Source organism: Pygocentrus nattereri, chromosome 28 (assembly GCF_015220715.1).
Source record: "Pygocentrus nattereri isolate fPygNat1 chromosome 28, fPygNat1.pri, whole genome shotgun sequence".
NCBI classification, from domain to species: Eukaryota; Metazoa; Chordata; class Actinopteri; order Characiformes; family Serrasalmidae; genus Pygocentrus; species Pygocentrus nattereri.
This window is the reverse complement of record NC_051238.1, coordinates 16,681,033-16,699,734: the sequence shown is the minus strand read 5'-3', so window position 1 is coordinate 16,699,734 and position 18,702 is coordinate 16,681,033. Positions and strand designations below refer to the sequence as shown.

The window sequence follows — 18,702 nt, the reverse complement described above, 5'->3', positions numbered from 1 at the left end:
GTCCAGAATTGTGAACAAATTTGTACAGTAGGTGGAAACTACAGGGAGATTCACTCGAAAGAGGCCCAGAATATTCTGTTGTCCCATTACCCCACATGAAGGGGTACAGGGGCATGTACCCGGAAGTTGCAAACGGAGGCAAAATGTTGTTCGAAGCTCCATATTCTTGCACATTGTCTCATTCAGGCTGCTTTGTCCTAACGAGAGTTAATACAGAATATTCATGGGCTCTTTCGAGTGAATCTCCCTGTAGTATTCAGACAATTTTGTTTGTTAATATACTTCTAATCTATAAATTTCACATTTACACATAATGTCTTTTGGCTTTGTAATTTTTTAATAGGGACATTAAAGATCAATGATAAGGAACATGAGAAGCCAGAAGTAACTTGAAAAGAGTTGCAGGACAACCTAAACAGTCACACAGAGTGCAGTAAGCAATAAAGTACACTGCAATCATCTCTGTTCCCACACTCCTCTCAAAACCTCTGGTAAAAACAAACAAAAAAAAAAACACCAGAGATGCACTTTTAAAATTTGCACCCAGGGGTTCCGACAAAACTCTTTTGGATCAGTGCAACAAACCTAAAATAAATAGAACTTTTTGGCAGTAACTGTCCTTCAAAGAAAGAAAGTTTGTGTGCATGATCCTAAGAATCCTAAGATCCTAAGATATGCACAGTGAAGTATGGGGGTGGGAGCATCATGACATGGGGAATCCTTTCTGTAGACAGTATTGGCATTACATGCCATTGAAGGAAGTGTGAATGACACAATGTGCTGGGACATAAATCTGGAGAGAAGATAGACATTTCAACAACAACTGTAAACATACAACCAAAATCACTCAAGGCTGCCTTCTTAATGTAACGCAGGGGAGCGAGGAGGCGGACGCATACGCTGAGATAAGCGGCTTTTATTGAGGGTAAATTCAGGGTCGTAGTCCAAACATTCCAGGGTCATTGAACCAACACGGATTGATCAGGGGGCAGACATGACAAACAAACAAGAATCAAACAACCAGAGATATACATACAGCCAACAAACAAACATCAAACAACACATCCAATATATATATCCAACAAAGACCAGCAAACACAAGGGGCAAAAACAGGGTTTAAATACAAACCAGGATAACGAGGGACAGGTGGGAAACAGGTGGAAACAATCAGGGGCGGAGTCATGAAACAAGGGGGCAGGATTGTGAAAACCAAAACAAAGAAGCACATGGACTACTGGGAAGAAAACACAACATAAGCACATGAGAGTGGGAGGAGCCAAGCATGACACTTACAAAGAAAGTGAATGGCTTGATTGCCTAGCCAATCTCTTGATTTCAGAGGGACCCTCCTAACTGTAATTTGAACCCGAAAAATAGAAATTCCTTCTTACCATATACGTCTTGAAGCTGTTATTGCCAACAGCAGCTTTGCAACAAAGTACTAATGTTATTAAATTGTAGTGTTTGAATACTGTTTTTACTGTTTTTTATGCTTATGAATACACACTTTTTGCTAATATGTATGAATACAAACTCAAAAGACATTATGTGTATAAATTTGTAGTGAATTTATGCACTAGAATATATTAAATAACAAAACACAAAGAAGTCTAAACATTTTTCCCAAATCATTGAGAAAGATATACAGAAAGAATTAAAATGAACTGAATACCCCAGATTGCCTCATATTTCAAAAGTGATGATCAAATCTCAAGTCAGATAAGACAAAAAATATATAAATATTACTGGGTATTTTTATGATTTTATGATTTATTGATTCCCAATTTACGAAAAGGCTCGATTGGGCGTTTAGTTTCAGTTGTTTAAATCTACATTATGTAAGTTATTAATATGACAAGTGATTCATAACCTGAGAAAGCTAGTGTAGAGGGGCAGAAACAGACGTTCATGCATATGTTTGTGTTCTTGTTTTGTCATGTGAGCTTTGGTCGATATGTCAGTGAAAATGAGATGATTACTTGAACAGAGAAAATTTAGCTAATGAAATATACCAGGCGCAGCTACACAGGTGAAAACCAACGTCCTCCAGTATTGGAGAGCTCGATCCTTCGTCTCCCTCCTTTGTCCCGCAGAAGGGAGGCACGCCAGGCTGCGAGTTTAAAGCTGCAGGGGGAGGACGTTGGCCCCCTTTGTGTTCTCCTGTTTACTGTTTTAATTAGCATTGCTAATTGGCTCTTTGTGACACCCTGGTGACAGGCCTGTCACTCCTCTGTATTGATGCCGCTGATGGCCCTAATTTGTCTGCTTGTTAGCCAGCGGCCGGCTCCAGACCATGGTGTCTTGTTCCTTGTCATTGGGGCATCATTGTCTGTCTGTCTGTATGGGGGCCCGCGTACAGATAAACAACCCAGTAAACAACTCATTTGCCAAGCGGAGGAAACGTCCGTCTCCTTCTTGTCTCATCGGCCCCGTGGAGCCTTGTCCTTGAGTTGCAGCAAAAGACGGCAGATCGATCCAGCCAGAGTGTGTACACAATATTAAAGACAACAAATGCACTAGAGACACGAGGGACTCTTCTGTTCTACATGCATCTGTCCTTCATCATTGTAAGGACCATTTACTTAAACTGAAGTCAGCACCTGGAAATTCTTAGCTGTAAGATATGATCATTAGTGTAGCAGATTCATTTTTCCAGGCAGATATTATGTAATAAACCATAACAAAGCATATTGCATTGTGATGTTGTTCTGTTTTCAAAATATAGTATAGCCACTGCCACAAGCCCTGGAAGTCCAATATAGTTATTATTGATATTTTGCTATACATTCTGTTTACATTTCATATTTATAGAATCCATTACATTTTCAATTGATTTGCGGTGTGCATCAATGGGTTTGAGTCTACATGTCTCTCTTCCATTTGATTTGTTAAAATAAAAAAAAATGTCAGAAACAAGTTGAAACGTAGTTGTAAACAATATTTTTTGCCGGAACTCTTAATTTGACCCGATACGTAACAGTGACATGGCCATGCCATAAATATGTCATGGCAGATTTGTGTTTGTACATAGAAGACCTATCTTGTAAATAAATGTTTGCCAGATTGTTTATCTGACGTTTATGATGATCTAACTTTGATAAAAGTTAGCGTTGTGTATACAGTCTCGTATTGAGGGAACAAAACTTAGACCTGCTGCATAACATTGATATAGCTGTGCAATAAACATCATGACAGATTTGTTTGTATGTAAAAGAGAGTATATTTTGTAAATAAACAATATTATAAGCATGTCATAGCAGATGCCATATGCTGTTACAACTTGTCATAAAAGATTTTTATACCTTATTTATACCTATATTACCTTACCAATAATTGTCAACCCTGATGCCATAAAATTTGATGTCACAATCTAATTTTTGTAAAATGTAATTATGATAGCTATTAGGACATCAAATATCATAACATCTGTCATGACAGTTACCGGTGTAACGAATGTAGTTGAAGCTGTCAGAACTTGATTTATTGAGCTTAAACTTGCATGCACAGAAGTTTGCACATGCGCAGAGAACATATGCCTAACCTTGAACTAAAATGTTTTTACTTGTCTAGACATGCTGTACTTAGGCTGGAGAGGAAGATCTTATCCAAAGAAAAGAATGTAGTAAGCTGACATGGAACAAAAAAGTACATTAATATACCACAGGCCATTTGAACTAGTAAATGCATCTTCTAAATGCTGACTTAAATACCAGGTTGCTAGGTTGCTATACTTAGATGTAACTACCAGGTTGCTAGGTTGTACCAGGTTGCTAGGTTGCTATACTTAGATGTAACTGTATTGCCATCAAACTAAACTCCATCATCCCGTAATGCTGCCGACTTCTCTGGGCTCGAGCTCATCTGAAATGGATTGATGCATAGTGAAAATGTGCATTCTGGTGAGTCAGCATTTACAATGTTTATGGAAATAATGAATATTGTGTTCTCCAGGCCACTGAAGTAAAGGACCATCCAGATTGTTATTAGCATAAAGTTCCAAAGCCAGGGTCTGTCATGGCATGAGGGTGTATTAGTGGGAAACTTACACATCTTTGAAAGCACCCTTAATGCTGAACACATTTTGGAGCAACATATGCTGCCTTCTAGATTTATAAATAAAATACGCGTTTCTTGCCAAAATGAGTAAAATGAATGACAGTGATTGTTTTCTATGTTATATATTTCATTTATGTGGAACCAACATAGATGTTTGAATCAAGTTAATTCAAGCAATTTTTTTTAATGTAGGCCGACATTCAGCTAGGATTTTCCTGCTCCAATGAGTAATAATTGATTAAATGTTTTTGAAATAGAATTAATTAAACAAAATGTGAAAAGAGGCCGGGACTCAAAGCAGATACACCGTGGGGGACGTATAAAGGTTAACAGAGCCTTGGAGGTACTTAAATGACAGTATAGAAGAGTATGAATAAAGATCATGTCCCCTTTGTGTATTTCTCCTGATAAGTGCTGTGAAAGGAGCACGCTCACAATGCTGATCTTTATCCTTTTGTTATAAACACATGCTAGCTCTTGTCATCAATCATATCTCTCCTCCTCCCAGCCCATCACAAACAAGCTCTTTGCCCTTCTCGGGCCTGTCTGTTAAAGGTGAATCTCAGGGCTACAGGATGACGCACGTGGCCCAACACTGCTGCGTGCTTTTTCGCTCCAGGTCCGGGATGCCTAACCTTCTGCCTTGTGATTATGCAACGCCTCTCACCTCGATGTCCTGTGGAGGAAAGCTGAATGTTTTGGAAACTTCCGTCCCTTCTGCAGTGCGCGTGCATTGCTGTGTTCTGGCACCACCACCCCGTTCCCCGCCGCTTACCGGCCCGTTCCAGTAGCCACGGTTGCTGTTGGCGCATGGCCAGCAGCCAATCAGAGCTCAGGAGAGTCCCGCTTGCAGCTGCGATGCCAATGAAGTCTTCTCTTCTTCCTCATTGGGCCGTCCATCACCCACTTCCTGGTATGGATGTGCATGATGTGACATCACAAGCTGAGAGGCCATCTGCACGCGGCAGGCTTTCGGGCTATTTCTGTCGTCGCCCAGAGCCACGCACACACACAAACGCTGATGGAGTTTCTGTTGATCAAGGGGAAATACAAACTTTTTCTGAGGTCACAGCGAAAAAATGTCAAGGATGTGAGTGATTTTGAGAGGCTTTTTGGCGAAGTCATTTGAATCTGCTGCCAGATCTCATAACACTAAAGGCATTGCCTGTTCAAAAGTGGCCTTGTGACCAAGAAAAATCAAACAAGTCTGCTTTAATCTTCTTTCACCGCCTATAGAAACCAATCAGATATGATCCGAGACTGTAATTCGAAAACAGTGTCCTGGCATGCGATGTCATGTTGCCTTCAAAAAGTAAACCTTGCCCCGCTCTCCTCTCGACGTCCAAAAATAGCGCTTGTTGTTTTTGGAGGGCTGCAGAGGTTGCAGCCCCAGCCAGATGGGGTGTGAAGACAGGCGCTGGAGTCATGGAGAGAGTTCCCATCAGCCCGCTGGGTGAAGGATGGAACCCGCGATGACTCCACACTCTGCAATGCCTGGCTTGGCTACAGAGAGCAGGAGGAGAAGATGAGGAAGCTGCTGGCTTTCAGAGCCAGAATAGTGTAGATCAAAGGCAGACGCCATGCCCTCTCTTCTAATCAAGGTCATGTTGTGCCCAATAGGATGAGCAACCTTGTCTCTCTTTATTTAGCTGAAAAATCGTCATATTATATTTGGAAATGGAGGCAGAAATGAATAACACAGTGGTGTCATAGTAAATCAGAGAGGAGCATGGATAGAAATGTCATTTAATCTGCACTGTCATATTCTGCAGTGCTGAGTGTATGTGTGTGGGTGTGCACGTATGTTCATGTATGCATGTGTGTGTGTGTGTGTGTGTGTGTGTGTGTAGATGTATGCGTGTGTGTGTGTGTGCATGTGTGTGTGTGCATGTACATTACATGACACAAATTCATGATGGACCCAGACATGCTGGCTAGAATGGATTGTTTTTGAGTTAACAGCTTTGTATAATAGGATTCAAGCCATAGACTTTGGATTTATGTGGCCTGGGTAATTTTTGACTCACGCAAGAAATTGGAAAATAAAAAATAAAAAATGGCCAAATCACTTTTTAACTTGTTTTCCTCCCAGAGGTCTTGTTTCAATCACACAACTTTGACAGTCTGACATGTTGTATCTGGACTACTGACATCCAAAGGTGAAAGATTATATCTCTGTCTCAATTTGTCATCTCAGTCCATTCACAGCAGAGTGCAGTATTAAAACCCTATACAGAATGGTATTCTTAGTTTCTTACCATCCTTATATGTGAAGTACAAATTCCAAAAAAGTTGGGATTACATGAAGCTCTGATTAGTAAATTCTGTTTGACCTATATTGTTTAAAAACAAACAAAAGAATAAATAAACAGTATTTTATGTTTTATTTGATGGACCTTTTTTTTTAATTTTGTTGATTCATGCCAAATTTGTCTCCAGGCTTTTTATTTTATTGTACTGTATTAAAATATTAGGTTATGTAAAAATAGAAATATGTACTTTTCCACAGGCAAAAAAAAAGGTACACGATAGGACCTTAAAACCACTGTTGTACCTTAGAAGTATATTTACATTGTTTGTACCTTGATGAATAAACACTACCTGCACAGAACCTTTATTTTTAACAGTACATACACCAGCTAATCCAGTTTTGAAAGCATATGTTTTGCCATTGTTCTCTTAATTTTCAGCTGTGCAAGATTCATTGTTGTTTTGCATAATTGTTCAGTGGGAGACCGTTCTGGACTGCAGAAAGGCCAGTCTAGCACCTGGCCTCTCTGCCTTTGCTGTTGTCACACATGCAGAATGTGGCTTAGAATTGTCATATTGAAATTCCTGGACATTCCATGGACATTCCTGAAAAAAGATATCTGTTGCTCCCAAACATGTTCAGCATTAATGATGCCCTCACAGACATACAAGTCACCCCTGAATACCTCCCTCATCCCAAGACAGACCCTGGCTTTTGAAGTTAAACTTTTGAATTTGAGCTTTGAACAGTGGTAACAGTCTGGATGGTCTTTTTCTACTTTGTCCTAGAGAACACAACATCAGTCATTTCCATAAACAATCTGAAAGGTTGACCACAACACACATTTTCACTGTACATCATTCAGACGATGCTTGAATCTTTTGATGTTGTGGCTGTGACTGTGGATGGTAAAGTACCTCAAATCTTTGCAAATGATCCCTGAGGGATTTTTTTCTGGTGCATTTGTGGCAAAGTGGCAAAGTGGCAAATCTCGACCCATCCTTCCTCAGTAAGGACGTGGCCTCTCCTGGATGCTCCTTTCATATCCAAGCATGATTGCTGTTCCTAGTATTAAATTGCCCCAGTTGCAACATTTGTGGCATCAGTTTCAAAATAAGCATATGTCTTGTCTTTCTACTTTTTTTCCCCAATACAGATCAAAGTAGAAATATGAATCACTGTTTTCTGGTTTTATTGGCATTTTACATATTGTCCAAACTTTTTTAAATTGGGTTTGTAGCTTATCAGGCCCTAAAAGTCCTTAAATGGCCTGCATTTATTATTTACTTATTACTTTAAATACATTATACAGTGACTGCTAGATAACAGCAAAAAGTAATTGAAGTGTGGGTGCAGTGTCCAACAACCATGAATCCATAAAAATGAGCACAAATAAGAATAAATAATAAGAATAAACCATAGAAAGTTTGTGCCCAAGAATGTATTGTTGTAGTTCTAAATTGAATTTTTTGTGATTTTAATCATTGTTGTACATGATAAACATCATATCATAACACTTCACAGATGCTGAAGTATTATTTTTATGTGAAACAACAACATGATGCTAGTTTTTCAGTTAAAATGACAAAAAAGTTCACATTAAATTATTTTCTGTTGTATGTTAATTTTCTTAAATTACAAATTATTTTATTCTGAAATAATTCTTGGCCTTGGGTTTTTTCAGTGTTGTGACAGACACACGAAGCGTAATTGATTAAAACAAATCAAAGGCCTTTTTGAATGACTTCTTGTATTAGTATCTCAAAGGAAGTGAACTCTAAGAGGTCTATTACATAAACACTTCTGATAAGTGCTGTTGAAATACCGACAAGTTCATGTGTTGCAAAAAGATTGTCAATGAATCATTACGTGATTTCATAATTGAAACAAATGAACATGAATGCAATATTTCCACACACAGTGTGAATTTTAAACTATACTGACCATGAATATATTTTAGAAAAGTTCACAGTTTTGTCAATGGTACAGTTTTACTAATGTTGTTCCATATAACATACCACATTTTACTCTTCAATTCCAGATAAACATTTGTACCTCATTTGCCATTGCAGTGGTAGAATGACCAAACACATTTAACATTTCATAATGTGGTGTAAGTCAAACTACCACCACTGAGATAATGCAAATTTCTATTAGTGTGTTAGTGTTACTATGGGTTATATTAGCACCAAGCTAATATTCGCTTTCTCTCTCTGGGTTCAATACTACTTATAGCAACTACAATCCCATTTCCAAAAAAGCTGGGACTGCAAAGTCTAAATAAAAACAGAATGCAATCATGCGCAAATCATTTAAACCCTAAGAAAAAAAAAACTAAAAACTAAGAAATGTTATTGTTTTTTCTTTTTTGAGAAATATTAACTCAGTTGGAATTTCATGCCAACAACATGTTTCTAAAAAGTTGGGACAGGAGTAACAAAAGACATGGTGGAACATCTCACAACTAATTAGGTTAACAGGCAACAAATTACATATAAAAAGTGGATCTCAGAGAGGCTGAGTCTTTCCGAAGTAAAGATGAGGAGGGGTTCACCACTCGGTGAAAGACGGTATGATCAAATAGTGCAACAATTCCAGAATAACGTTTCTCAATAAGAAAGCAAAGGACTTTTGCTTTTCAGCATCTACATTACATAATAATGTGAAAAGATTCAGAGAATCTGGAGAAATCTCTGGATGTAAGGGACAAGACTGAAAAACAATACTGGATGGTCATGATCTTTGGGCCCTCAGGCGGCACTGCATTAAAAACATGATTCTGTAGTGGAAATCACTGCATGGGTTCAGAAACACTTCCAAAAAAATCATTGTGTATAAACACAGGTCTTCACTGAGTTAAAACACTAGCATACAAAGAAGAAACCATATGTAAATAGGATCCAGAACCACTGTTGCATTCTCTTGGAACAAGCACATGTAAGGTAAACTGAGGCAAAGTGTAAAATCAAAATTTGAAATTCTTTTTGGAAATCATGGACAATGTGTCCTCCGGGGTAAAGAGGAGAGGGACTATTTGGCTTGTTACCAGGGCCCAGTTCAAAAACCAGCATCTGTGATGGTGTGGGGTGCATTAGTGCATTAGATGCTGTGTGATATTTACAGGTTCTGGTTTACAGGTTTGCCATCCAGACAACATCTTTTCAGGGAAGGCCTTCCTTATTGCAGTACGACAATGCCAAACCACATTCTGCATGTATTTCAGCAGCATGACTCCATAATGAAACTGTCTGGATGCTAAACTGACCTGCCTGCAATCTAGACTTGTCACCCATTGAAAACATTTGGTGCATTATGAAATGAAAAATATGACAAAATAGATCCCAAACTGTTGAGCAGCTGAAATCATATCTAGCAAGACTGGGAAAACATTTCATTTTCAAAACTACAGCAGTTTGTCTCAGTTCCAAAATGCTTATAGTGTCGTTAAGTAAAGAGGTGATGTAACACAGTGGTAAACATGCCCACAGTGGTAAGCATGAAACATGTTGCTGGCATCAAATTCAAAACGGGCCTTTTTTTTTTCCAGTTTCAGTGTTTTTGTACAGTGTGATTTTGTTTTTGTACATGTATGTAGGATTTAAATAATTCGCACATCACTGCAATCTGTTTTATTTGCATTTTGCACAATGTCCCAACTTTTTTGGAAATGGTCTTGTATATACCTGCTTTTGACAGCTAGAAATGTCAAAAAATTACAGACTGGGGAACATTTGGTATTACAGACCCTGAAACAACAATATTTCACTATTATACCAATATTTTATCACTACTTAGAATAAAACGCTTCCAGATACACGTTCTGCTGACCTGTATGTTTACAAACATTTTGATTTGGTTTTGTCCTTCTGACATGTATTTATTATGCTTTTCAGAAGCCACAATGTAGGGAATATAGTTTTGAACACGTGATTTGAGTTTTTCTTTTACTTGTCTTACTTTCCCTTTTGCCTTTGTAAGACTTTATAATGCATGCCACATCTGTCCAGTGCACTGCAAAAGGGTGAAACCTAACCGCTTTGAAGTTGTTTACTTACTTTTTCCAATGAACAACCCTGGTTCTAACCTGACCCCACAAACTAGGTGTTCTCAGATGGGGTCAGCCACATCTACTGCTCCCTAAAAACACAGTAAATATATAAAAAGCATAGAACACTTTTTACTTGTTAGAACAAATGGACGTCGGTGCATCTTTCAGTGGTCTTTCCCGCCAAGGCAAACATCTAAGGTACTAAATGCAAGGATACAAGTATTGCTATATGCGTGTCATCTGTAAATTGTAGGTATCTTTCACTCTGTACCATGCTGTCATATCATTGACCATGGCACTTAAGTGCAGAGAGAAGGAAATTGTGTGTTGTTTTATGTTGTAATGTTTCTTTGTTTGCCTCTCAGCATCAGTAGATTGGCATCCATGCGACAGCACTGTAAAAGGCTCGGCAGCATTATGATGGAGTGCTCTGGGTAATAGATGTGCTCTGTAATGTGGTCGTGGTGAAGGCGGAAAAGAGCAGGGCCTGCAGTGCAGAGCAGTTGTATGAATTTAAATAAAGCCCTGACTGTGAGTAAGTGCATCAATGAGATGCTGATTTTATTTTTCCTTTTTTTTTTTTTGTTCTCATGGCTGACTTGACTGAAACGCAGCTGATTTACGCTCACTAGCAGCTGAACGCTGGCTGAGCTGTCCTGGTTATTTACTTTCTGCATTGCTCTACTGGGTATTGGCCAGTTATTTACTGCAAATGGTTGTGTTGGTTCTGGAAAGCTGAAAATTGGGCTTTTATTTATTTATTTATTTATATTTCAATTAAAGGCAGCACGTCAGAGCAGAGATTTAAAGGCTCAGAGGAATTTGGCATTGTAACAGTGGCGGGGGCTGGGGAGGTGAAGCGATATTGCCTTGCCATTTATGGGGTCTTTCAACACACAAAGATAGGCTTTTAAATATCAGGAAAAGAACAGAATTTTCTCCACAGCGTAGCACTGACAATGTTTTGCAGTACAGCCAATATCTGAGCATGGTAAGTTCATTCAGGGTTGAGTTTGAGTTGGTTTTCTCATTATAGGAGTGTAATAATTATGTGGTACATGTTGGGCTGTTGTTTACTGTTATTCTGGCAGCTGTGCTGACATGAGAGTGACAGTAATGGTAACGGCTCTGCAGAGGCCTGCTTCTTTAACCTTCTCTCTATAGACATGAAGCTGGGGAGAAACGTTGCAAGGACATTCCTGGATTACTATAAACTAAACAACCTCATTGATGACAATAAATTATCAAGTCATATTAAGAGGTATGTACATTCATTCCTATTCTTTTAGAGAGAAAAAACAGTTATTCTATTGTTTTCTTAGAAATCCTGTTGGCATTAGCTAGAACACATTCTTAAGTATTTGACATTAAAGGTCAAGCTTCAACACAGAATCATCTTCATCATATCAGTCTTCCATCCAAGGGCATAACTTTAGGTTGGACACTGGGGAGGTCCAGGGACATGTGTCATGAGATAAAAATGACAAAAGCGAATAAACAGATTTTGGAAATATCCAAAAATAAAACAATCTAATATCACCACAAGAATTTAAATCTAAATATACAATAGTTTTAATCATAGTGTAGACCAGTCATCTTCTCAATGATATAGTACAGTTGTAAGTGAAAATATGTTAATACACTATATTTATATATACAAGTGTATAAAACCAAGCACCTAGGCCTGCAGACTGCTTCTACAAACATTTGTGAATGAATGGGTCGCTCTTACACTATATTTCCAAAAGTATTTGCTCATCTGCCTTCACATGCATATGAAATTGAGTGAGATCCCATTCTTAATCCATAGGGTTTAATATGATGTCAGCCCACCCTTTGCAGCTGTAACAGCTTCAGCTCTTCTTGAAAGGCTTTCCACAAGGTGTGTTTATGGGAATTTTTGACCATTCTTCCAGAAGCGCATTTCTGAGGTCAGACACTGATGTTGGACGAGAAGGCCTGGCTCAAAGTCTCGACTCTAATTCATCCCAAAGAAGTTCTGGCGGGTTGAGGTCAGGACTCTGTGAAGGCCAGGCAAGTTCTTCTACGCCAACCTCCCTCGTCCATGTCTTTATGGACTTGCTTTGTGCACTGGTGCACAGTCATGTTGGAATAGGAAGGGGGCCATCCCCAAACTGTTCCCACAAAGTTGGGAGCATGAAATTGACCAAAATCTCTTGATCTGGTGAAGTGTTAAGAGTTCCCTTCGTTTGAACTAAGGGGCTGACCCAAACTCCTGAAGAACAACCCCACGTCATAATCCCCCCTCCACCAAACCTTACATTCAGAACAGTGCAGTCAGACAAGTATTGTTCTCCTGGCAACCGCTAAACCCAGACGCGTCCATCAGATTGCCAGATGGAGAAGCTTGTTTCGTCACTCCAGAGAACACATCTCCACTGTGCAAGAATCCAGTGGTGATGTGCATTCGACACTTTGCATTGCGCTTGGTGATGTAAGGTTTGGATGCAGCTGCTCGGCCATGGAAACCCATTCTATGAAACTCTCTACGCACTGTTCTTGGGCTAATCTGAAGGTGGTAAGCCACGTAAAATGACAGGGCGGGGTCAGCGGATGCTGAGGTGCACAGTGCGCAGAGGTCACCAACTTTCTGCAGAGATAATCGCTACAAACCTCCAAACTTCATGTGGCCTTCAGATTAGCTCAAGAACAGCGTAGAGAGCTTCATGGAATGAGTTTCCAAGGCCGAGAAGCTGCATCCAAGCCTTACATCACCAAGTGCAATGCAAAGCGTTGAATGCAGTGGTGTAAAGTGCCACCACTGGACTAGAGCAGTGGAGCCGTGTTCTCTGAAGTGACGAATCATGCTTCTCCATCTGGCAATGCGATGGATGAGTCTGGGTTTGGCGGTTGCCAGGAGAACAGTAATTGTCTATCTGCATTGTGCCAAGTGTAAAGTTTGGAGGAGGGGGGGATTATAGTGTGGGGTTGTTTTCTTAGGAGTTGGGCTCGGCCCTTAGCTCCAGTGAAAGGAACTCTTAATGCTTCACCAGACCAAGAGATTTTGGACAATTTCATGCTCCCAACTTTGTGGGAACAGTTCCTGTTCCAACATGACTGCGCACCAGTGCACAAAGCAAGGTCCATAAAGACATGGATGAGCGAGTTTCGTGCGGAAGACCTTGACTGGCCTGCACATCTGTCCTGACCCCAATCTGATGAAACACCTTTGAGATGAAATTGAAGTGGAGACTGCAAGCCAGGCCTTCTCGTCCAACATCAGTGTCTGACCTCAGAAATGCGCTTCTGGAAGAATGGTCAAAAATTCCTGTAAACACACCCCAAACCTTTTGGAAAGCCTTCCTAGAAGAGCTGAAGCTATAATAGCTGCAATGGGTGAGCTGACATCATATTAAACGCTATGGATTAAGAATGGGATCTCACTCAATTTTATATGCGTGTGAAGGCAGACAAGTGAATACTTTTGGTAATATTAATATACAACTGTATATTGACACTCATAAGAGAAGTCCAAATATGATGCATGATTTGCACTAAGATTTATAGTGAGTTGTAGATATTTGATATTTGCTGTGTGCATAAAAGACTAAACAACATTTAAATGTTTTCTTTGTATTTTTACCACTCAGAACTGAGTTTAGATGTAAACCATACCATAATTTCAGCTGTTAGCACTAGTTACCAAAACCACATATAATACTATAACTGTAATTTATACACATCACAACTTTTAAGCACTTTTAAGCTTTTAATCTTACTTCTAATCTCAGTTATTTAATGCTCTGTTACAACCCATTTGTTGTCACTGCTGTGCTGACATAGTTCTTTAGACAGAAAAGAATCTTGGTATCTTATAATGTCTCATCTGGCCCAAAAATATGTTCTTTTGTAGCAGGTGTTGCCAGGTTGGATTTGGACTTTCCAAAACAAACAAAAAAAACCAAAAACAGTTCTAATAACAAATATAATTTCATAAAACATAACATACGACAAAGACGTTCATTACTGTTTAATAATGTTTGTAAATGTATTTTCTGGAGAAATGTTTTTTTTTCCAGTGTTTGTATGTAGACGTTTGTATTCACAAACCAACAGCCCTAAAAGGACCATTTAAGATCATCTAAAATGCTTATTTAATCACGATCACAATCGGAAAACAATCCCTTTAACCTCTATTAAACTCTGTCAGACAAAATAAACTCCCAGACTGGAGCTTCCAAAACACAAACAATTTAGAAGACACCAAATTTAGTTTTGTTTTTCTCTCAAATCAATTAATTTGACCTAGACTTGACTTTCAATGATAACTAAAAAACAGCATTGCTTTTTGAACATTGTCATTAAGGCTTTTCTTTGAAAGCTCATCATTCTGTTTCTGTTGACAGCGTGGATAGCATACCTCCTGGTCGCCAGGGGAGTAACACTGGAAACGGAAGGAATCAAAATGGGGGGAAAAGTGAAAGAAGATTCCAAGGAGTCAGAGACTACTGAAGCACAATATAACACATGTTCCCAAGTACAGACACGCAGCATCTTCTGGACACTCAGGACATGGACCCTTTAAAGAAAGGACATAAAATAGGCTATCATCATTTACAATCTGTCTCTGGACTCCATGGTGACTCACCTGATATCGCCATTGTCTTTAAGTCTCTACACAAATACTTTATTACTTTAAAGCATCAAGCGTTGAAGGATAATGATTGTTTTGATTTGCCTTTTCTTGCCTTTTTGAAACACCAACAACAGTGTGCTTTGCCTTGCTTTTGGAGTTGCCTCTTATCTTCATAGAAGGTGCATTTAATTCAATTGCACTTATTCCTGTAAAGTGATTGCATGCATTATCTTCAGAGTGCTGTGTTTTGAGTTTATCTTTATTCTCTGGTACTTGTCTCGCTTGTCTGAATGCATTAAGATTGTTTTTATAAGGAGAATGTGATTACTGTGATGGTTTATTGTATTTCAGAATTGTATTCAGGCTTCAGCCAACGCTTTTTAATTTGCAATTTATGACTAAGTGCTTTTGTTCAAAGGCAGTTTTGAAATTTCTGTTACAAAAACAATCTTTTGATTTCTCACTCTCGCAGCATTATCTCAGAATGGAGACTGTCAATGCATTGTCTGCTGACATCCACCAAGTTATCATACCATACATTAAATATATACTGCAGTTTCTGAATCTCCTAAATACAATTCGGCAAACTGTCTCTCCTTCCATCTCTCACTCTCTTAGACTTGCAGGCTGGAGCAGGATCACTCAGACTATCAGTCAAGAGTGGCGTGAAGAGCAGCGTGTATTTTTCAGGCCAGTCATTCGGAATAAGTGAGGCAATCAGTCAGAACCAGCATAAACAAATGACTCGCATTTTACATGGTAGACGAGAAGATGGAGAGAGCTAATGCGAATGAGAAAACACATCCATCTACAGATTCTTACACACACCCACCTCGCATGCCAGCACATAAAAGCTGCTTTGCACCTCACCTCCCCACTGGGCTGTCATCTTTTTTTACCTGTATCTCGACCCATTACTCCCTTTAGCTTGCATCAGTAAACCAGGCACATCATGGCCTAATTGTCCTTATGCAGCTGTAAATTGTTAATACTTTCCCCCCTATTCAACATCGCCATGTTCTATTCTTATACACCGATTCCTTGGCATTGTGAATTCACCATCAGGGTTCTTCAAGCACAAACCTTTCTGAAGCTCAAAACACTTCATAGCACAAAATAAAATGGAATGAATTGGCCATATTCTATAAAATAGAGCTCTTTAAACCATAATGTACAGCAATCATTCACACTGTACAACTTTCAGACTAGGTAGATCTGCGTTGTATGCAACACTATAAATGACGTCTATTTCCACAAGCCTCTGCAAGAATTTAGTTTGTATATAGGTTTCCAGGGCTGCTTCTTAAAGACCCTATGCATCCAAAAATGTGTTTATTGGATTGTGTATTATGGTTATACATCATCATAAAGGAAGAGACAGGTCACTGGTTGAAATATTAATGGGAAAACTTGTAACACTCAACAAGCCCGTCTTCACTGTGGAGATCTGCCCAAGTGCAGTAGCCAAAACAAACCGAATAAACATGTTTTTGTGTGTTACTGAGCCAAATGCTACAAACTGTTTATGAGGTTTTGTCAGATTTTAATCAGTGATTTCAAATATGTTTTTAAATTACTAATTTGACTTTCAGTTTGGACTATTTTGGTCTCTCCCTATTCAAAGAAATATTAGACTGGTCTTGTATGAGTCTGAGCTACTGATGTCAAACCAGTGCTAGTTGTCTCCGTATATACTATATATTTAATCCTTGGTTAAGGGCAGCATGAGCACCTGAGCCAAGAGGGAGATAGAAACTGCTGCTCCTCCCGGCGTGGCCTCAGGCCTAATCCAGCAGCCGCACCACTAGAAGTTAACCAGTAAAGCCAGAGTTAGTTTACCGAGAAGGCTTAAATGGCTACACACACAACCACGCAGGTTCATTCTGGCTCTTTGTAGTCTAATGTGCACAAGTCTAAAGAACAAGGACTTAAATCTGAGCGGGTAAACCTATGTTTTTGTGTGTGGAGCTGTTATCTTAAGCTTCTTTTAATTCGGATCCTTGTTGCACCAGTGGCCAGGGATGGGGAAGTACCAAAGCAGCGTGCTACTTTTTCGTAGCTAGCTACACATTTTAGTAGCTAGTAGCTAGTAGCTGTAGCGCCTACAATTTTTGTGTAGCAGTCATTGACTGGGCTGGTGGTGACTGTGTAATCCTGGCTGAGCAGCGCTCAGCTCAAGCAGACAGGCACGCGCTGATCACCCCTTACTAGCAGGCTTAACTCAAGGGTCACAACCAAAATGTTAATAAGAGCCGTTTTGTCCTTTCAGCAAAAATTAAACCACCTTGGGAGAAACGACATTTTCTGTCCGTTTTACCTTCTTGGCTGTAAGTATGTCTCAGTATGAGCTGATATACAGGCTAAAAATATAAATGCAAACTCAGACTCACTTTAACCTTTAGCTTGGCTGTAGCCGCTTTTCTCACATCTCGGGAAACTTCTCCACGGGTTTTTGTAAAATGTCTCTCAATGTTTGACTTTTTATGAAGTTGAAGTCACTTCTCATCCTCTTTCTTCTCATTTGAGTTGTCCCGTTCCACCTTAAATGGTGCATGAGGCGCCAGATTGTCCTGCTACGCCATTTAAGGTGGAACGGGAGAATTTGAATAAAAAGCAAGAGAGAGAGAAGCGACTTAAGTTTCACGAGTTGCTGCAGATTAAACATATCAGCAAACCAGAGTGATTATAAATGTAAATAAGTCCATTTGTCTCCAAATGACTGATGTTCGTCTCTTTGCCGTTTCATTCTCTGTGTTGCTGCTTGTCCAGTATGCGCTGATCTTCTGGATTAAAGGGTGAATTAGCAATTCTACGTTAACTGCGTTTAAGACCATTTATTGTGAAAACTGTTAGAACTGTGTTATAATGATTTTTACAGCAAAGGAGGATTATTATGTTATTTTACATAGAAATCTAGTGCTGCTGTGGAGCTGCAGCAGCTCTGCAGCAGTGCAGAGATTAGTCAAGTGGAGAGAACAGTCAAGTGTTGCTGAAGTTTAATAAAGACTCTGAATGTCATGTCTGTTCATACACCGATCAGGCATAACATTATGGCCACCTTGTTTCTACGCGTATTGTCCATTTTTTTCAGCTCCACTTACTATATAGATAAGTCACACGTGGTACATGAGGTGGAATAAAATAGTGTGCTCAAGGTCGCAGTTAACTCCCAAAAGTAACAATAAACAATAAATAGTAAGGTGCAAATAACAGCAGCATGAAACACAGCAGATGCAGCAGATAGGTGCACTTTGTAGTTCTACAATTACAGACTATAGTCCATCTGTTTCTCTGCATACTTTTTTAGCCCCCTTTTACCCTGTTCTTCAGTGGTCAGGACCCTCACAGAGCAGGTTTTATTTGGATGGTGTATCATTGTCAGCACTGCAGTAACTCTCATGTGTTAGTGTGTGTCAGGTGGTGTGTTAGTGTGTGTTGTGCTGGTTTGAGTGGATCAGACACAGCAGTAATAATAAATGATTATTTTTCATTATTTCAATCAAAGTAATATGACAGGGATGTGTGGGTCCCCAGGTAAGGCCTCCCAAATGTTCAGAAATGTCCTGCAGGTTTCAGTTTGCAGCAGCAGGTCTAAGTGAGTCCTCAAAAATTAAGCTTAGCCATAGAGGACTGTGTTGTTTTAAAACTTTCTAACAAGCCTCTTATAGTTCTAGACTCATTTAAGGGCATTTTGGGCTTAAATCAGGTTCCATTTGGTAAATCACAACTGAAATGATTTAATCCAAGCC

General features: G+C 39.3%; 1 protein-coding gene across 1 annotated transcript in view; it reads left to right on the top strand.

Moving 5' to 3' along the window:
• agbl4 (ATP/GTP binding protein-like 4) overlaps positions 1–17,765 on the top strand; it is a 495,015-nt gene extending 477,250 nt beyond the window's left edge. Inside the window, exons 12-13 of the mRNA XM_017693529.2 lie at positions 11,521–11,617; positions 14,724–17,765. Coding sequence (XP_017549018.1) covers positions 11,521–11,617; positions 14,724–14,829 — 203 coding nt within the window. The 3' untranslated portion in view covers positions 14,830–17,765. The remainder of the gene's footprint in view (positions 1–11,520; positions 11,618–14,723) is intronic.
• Positions 17,766–18,702: the final 937 nt, after the last annotated feature.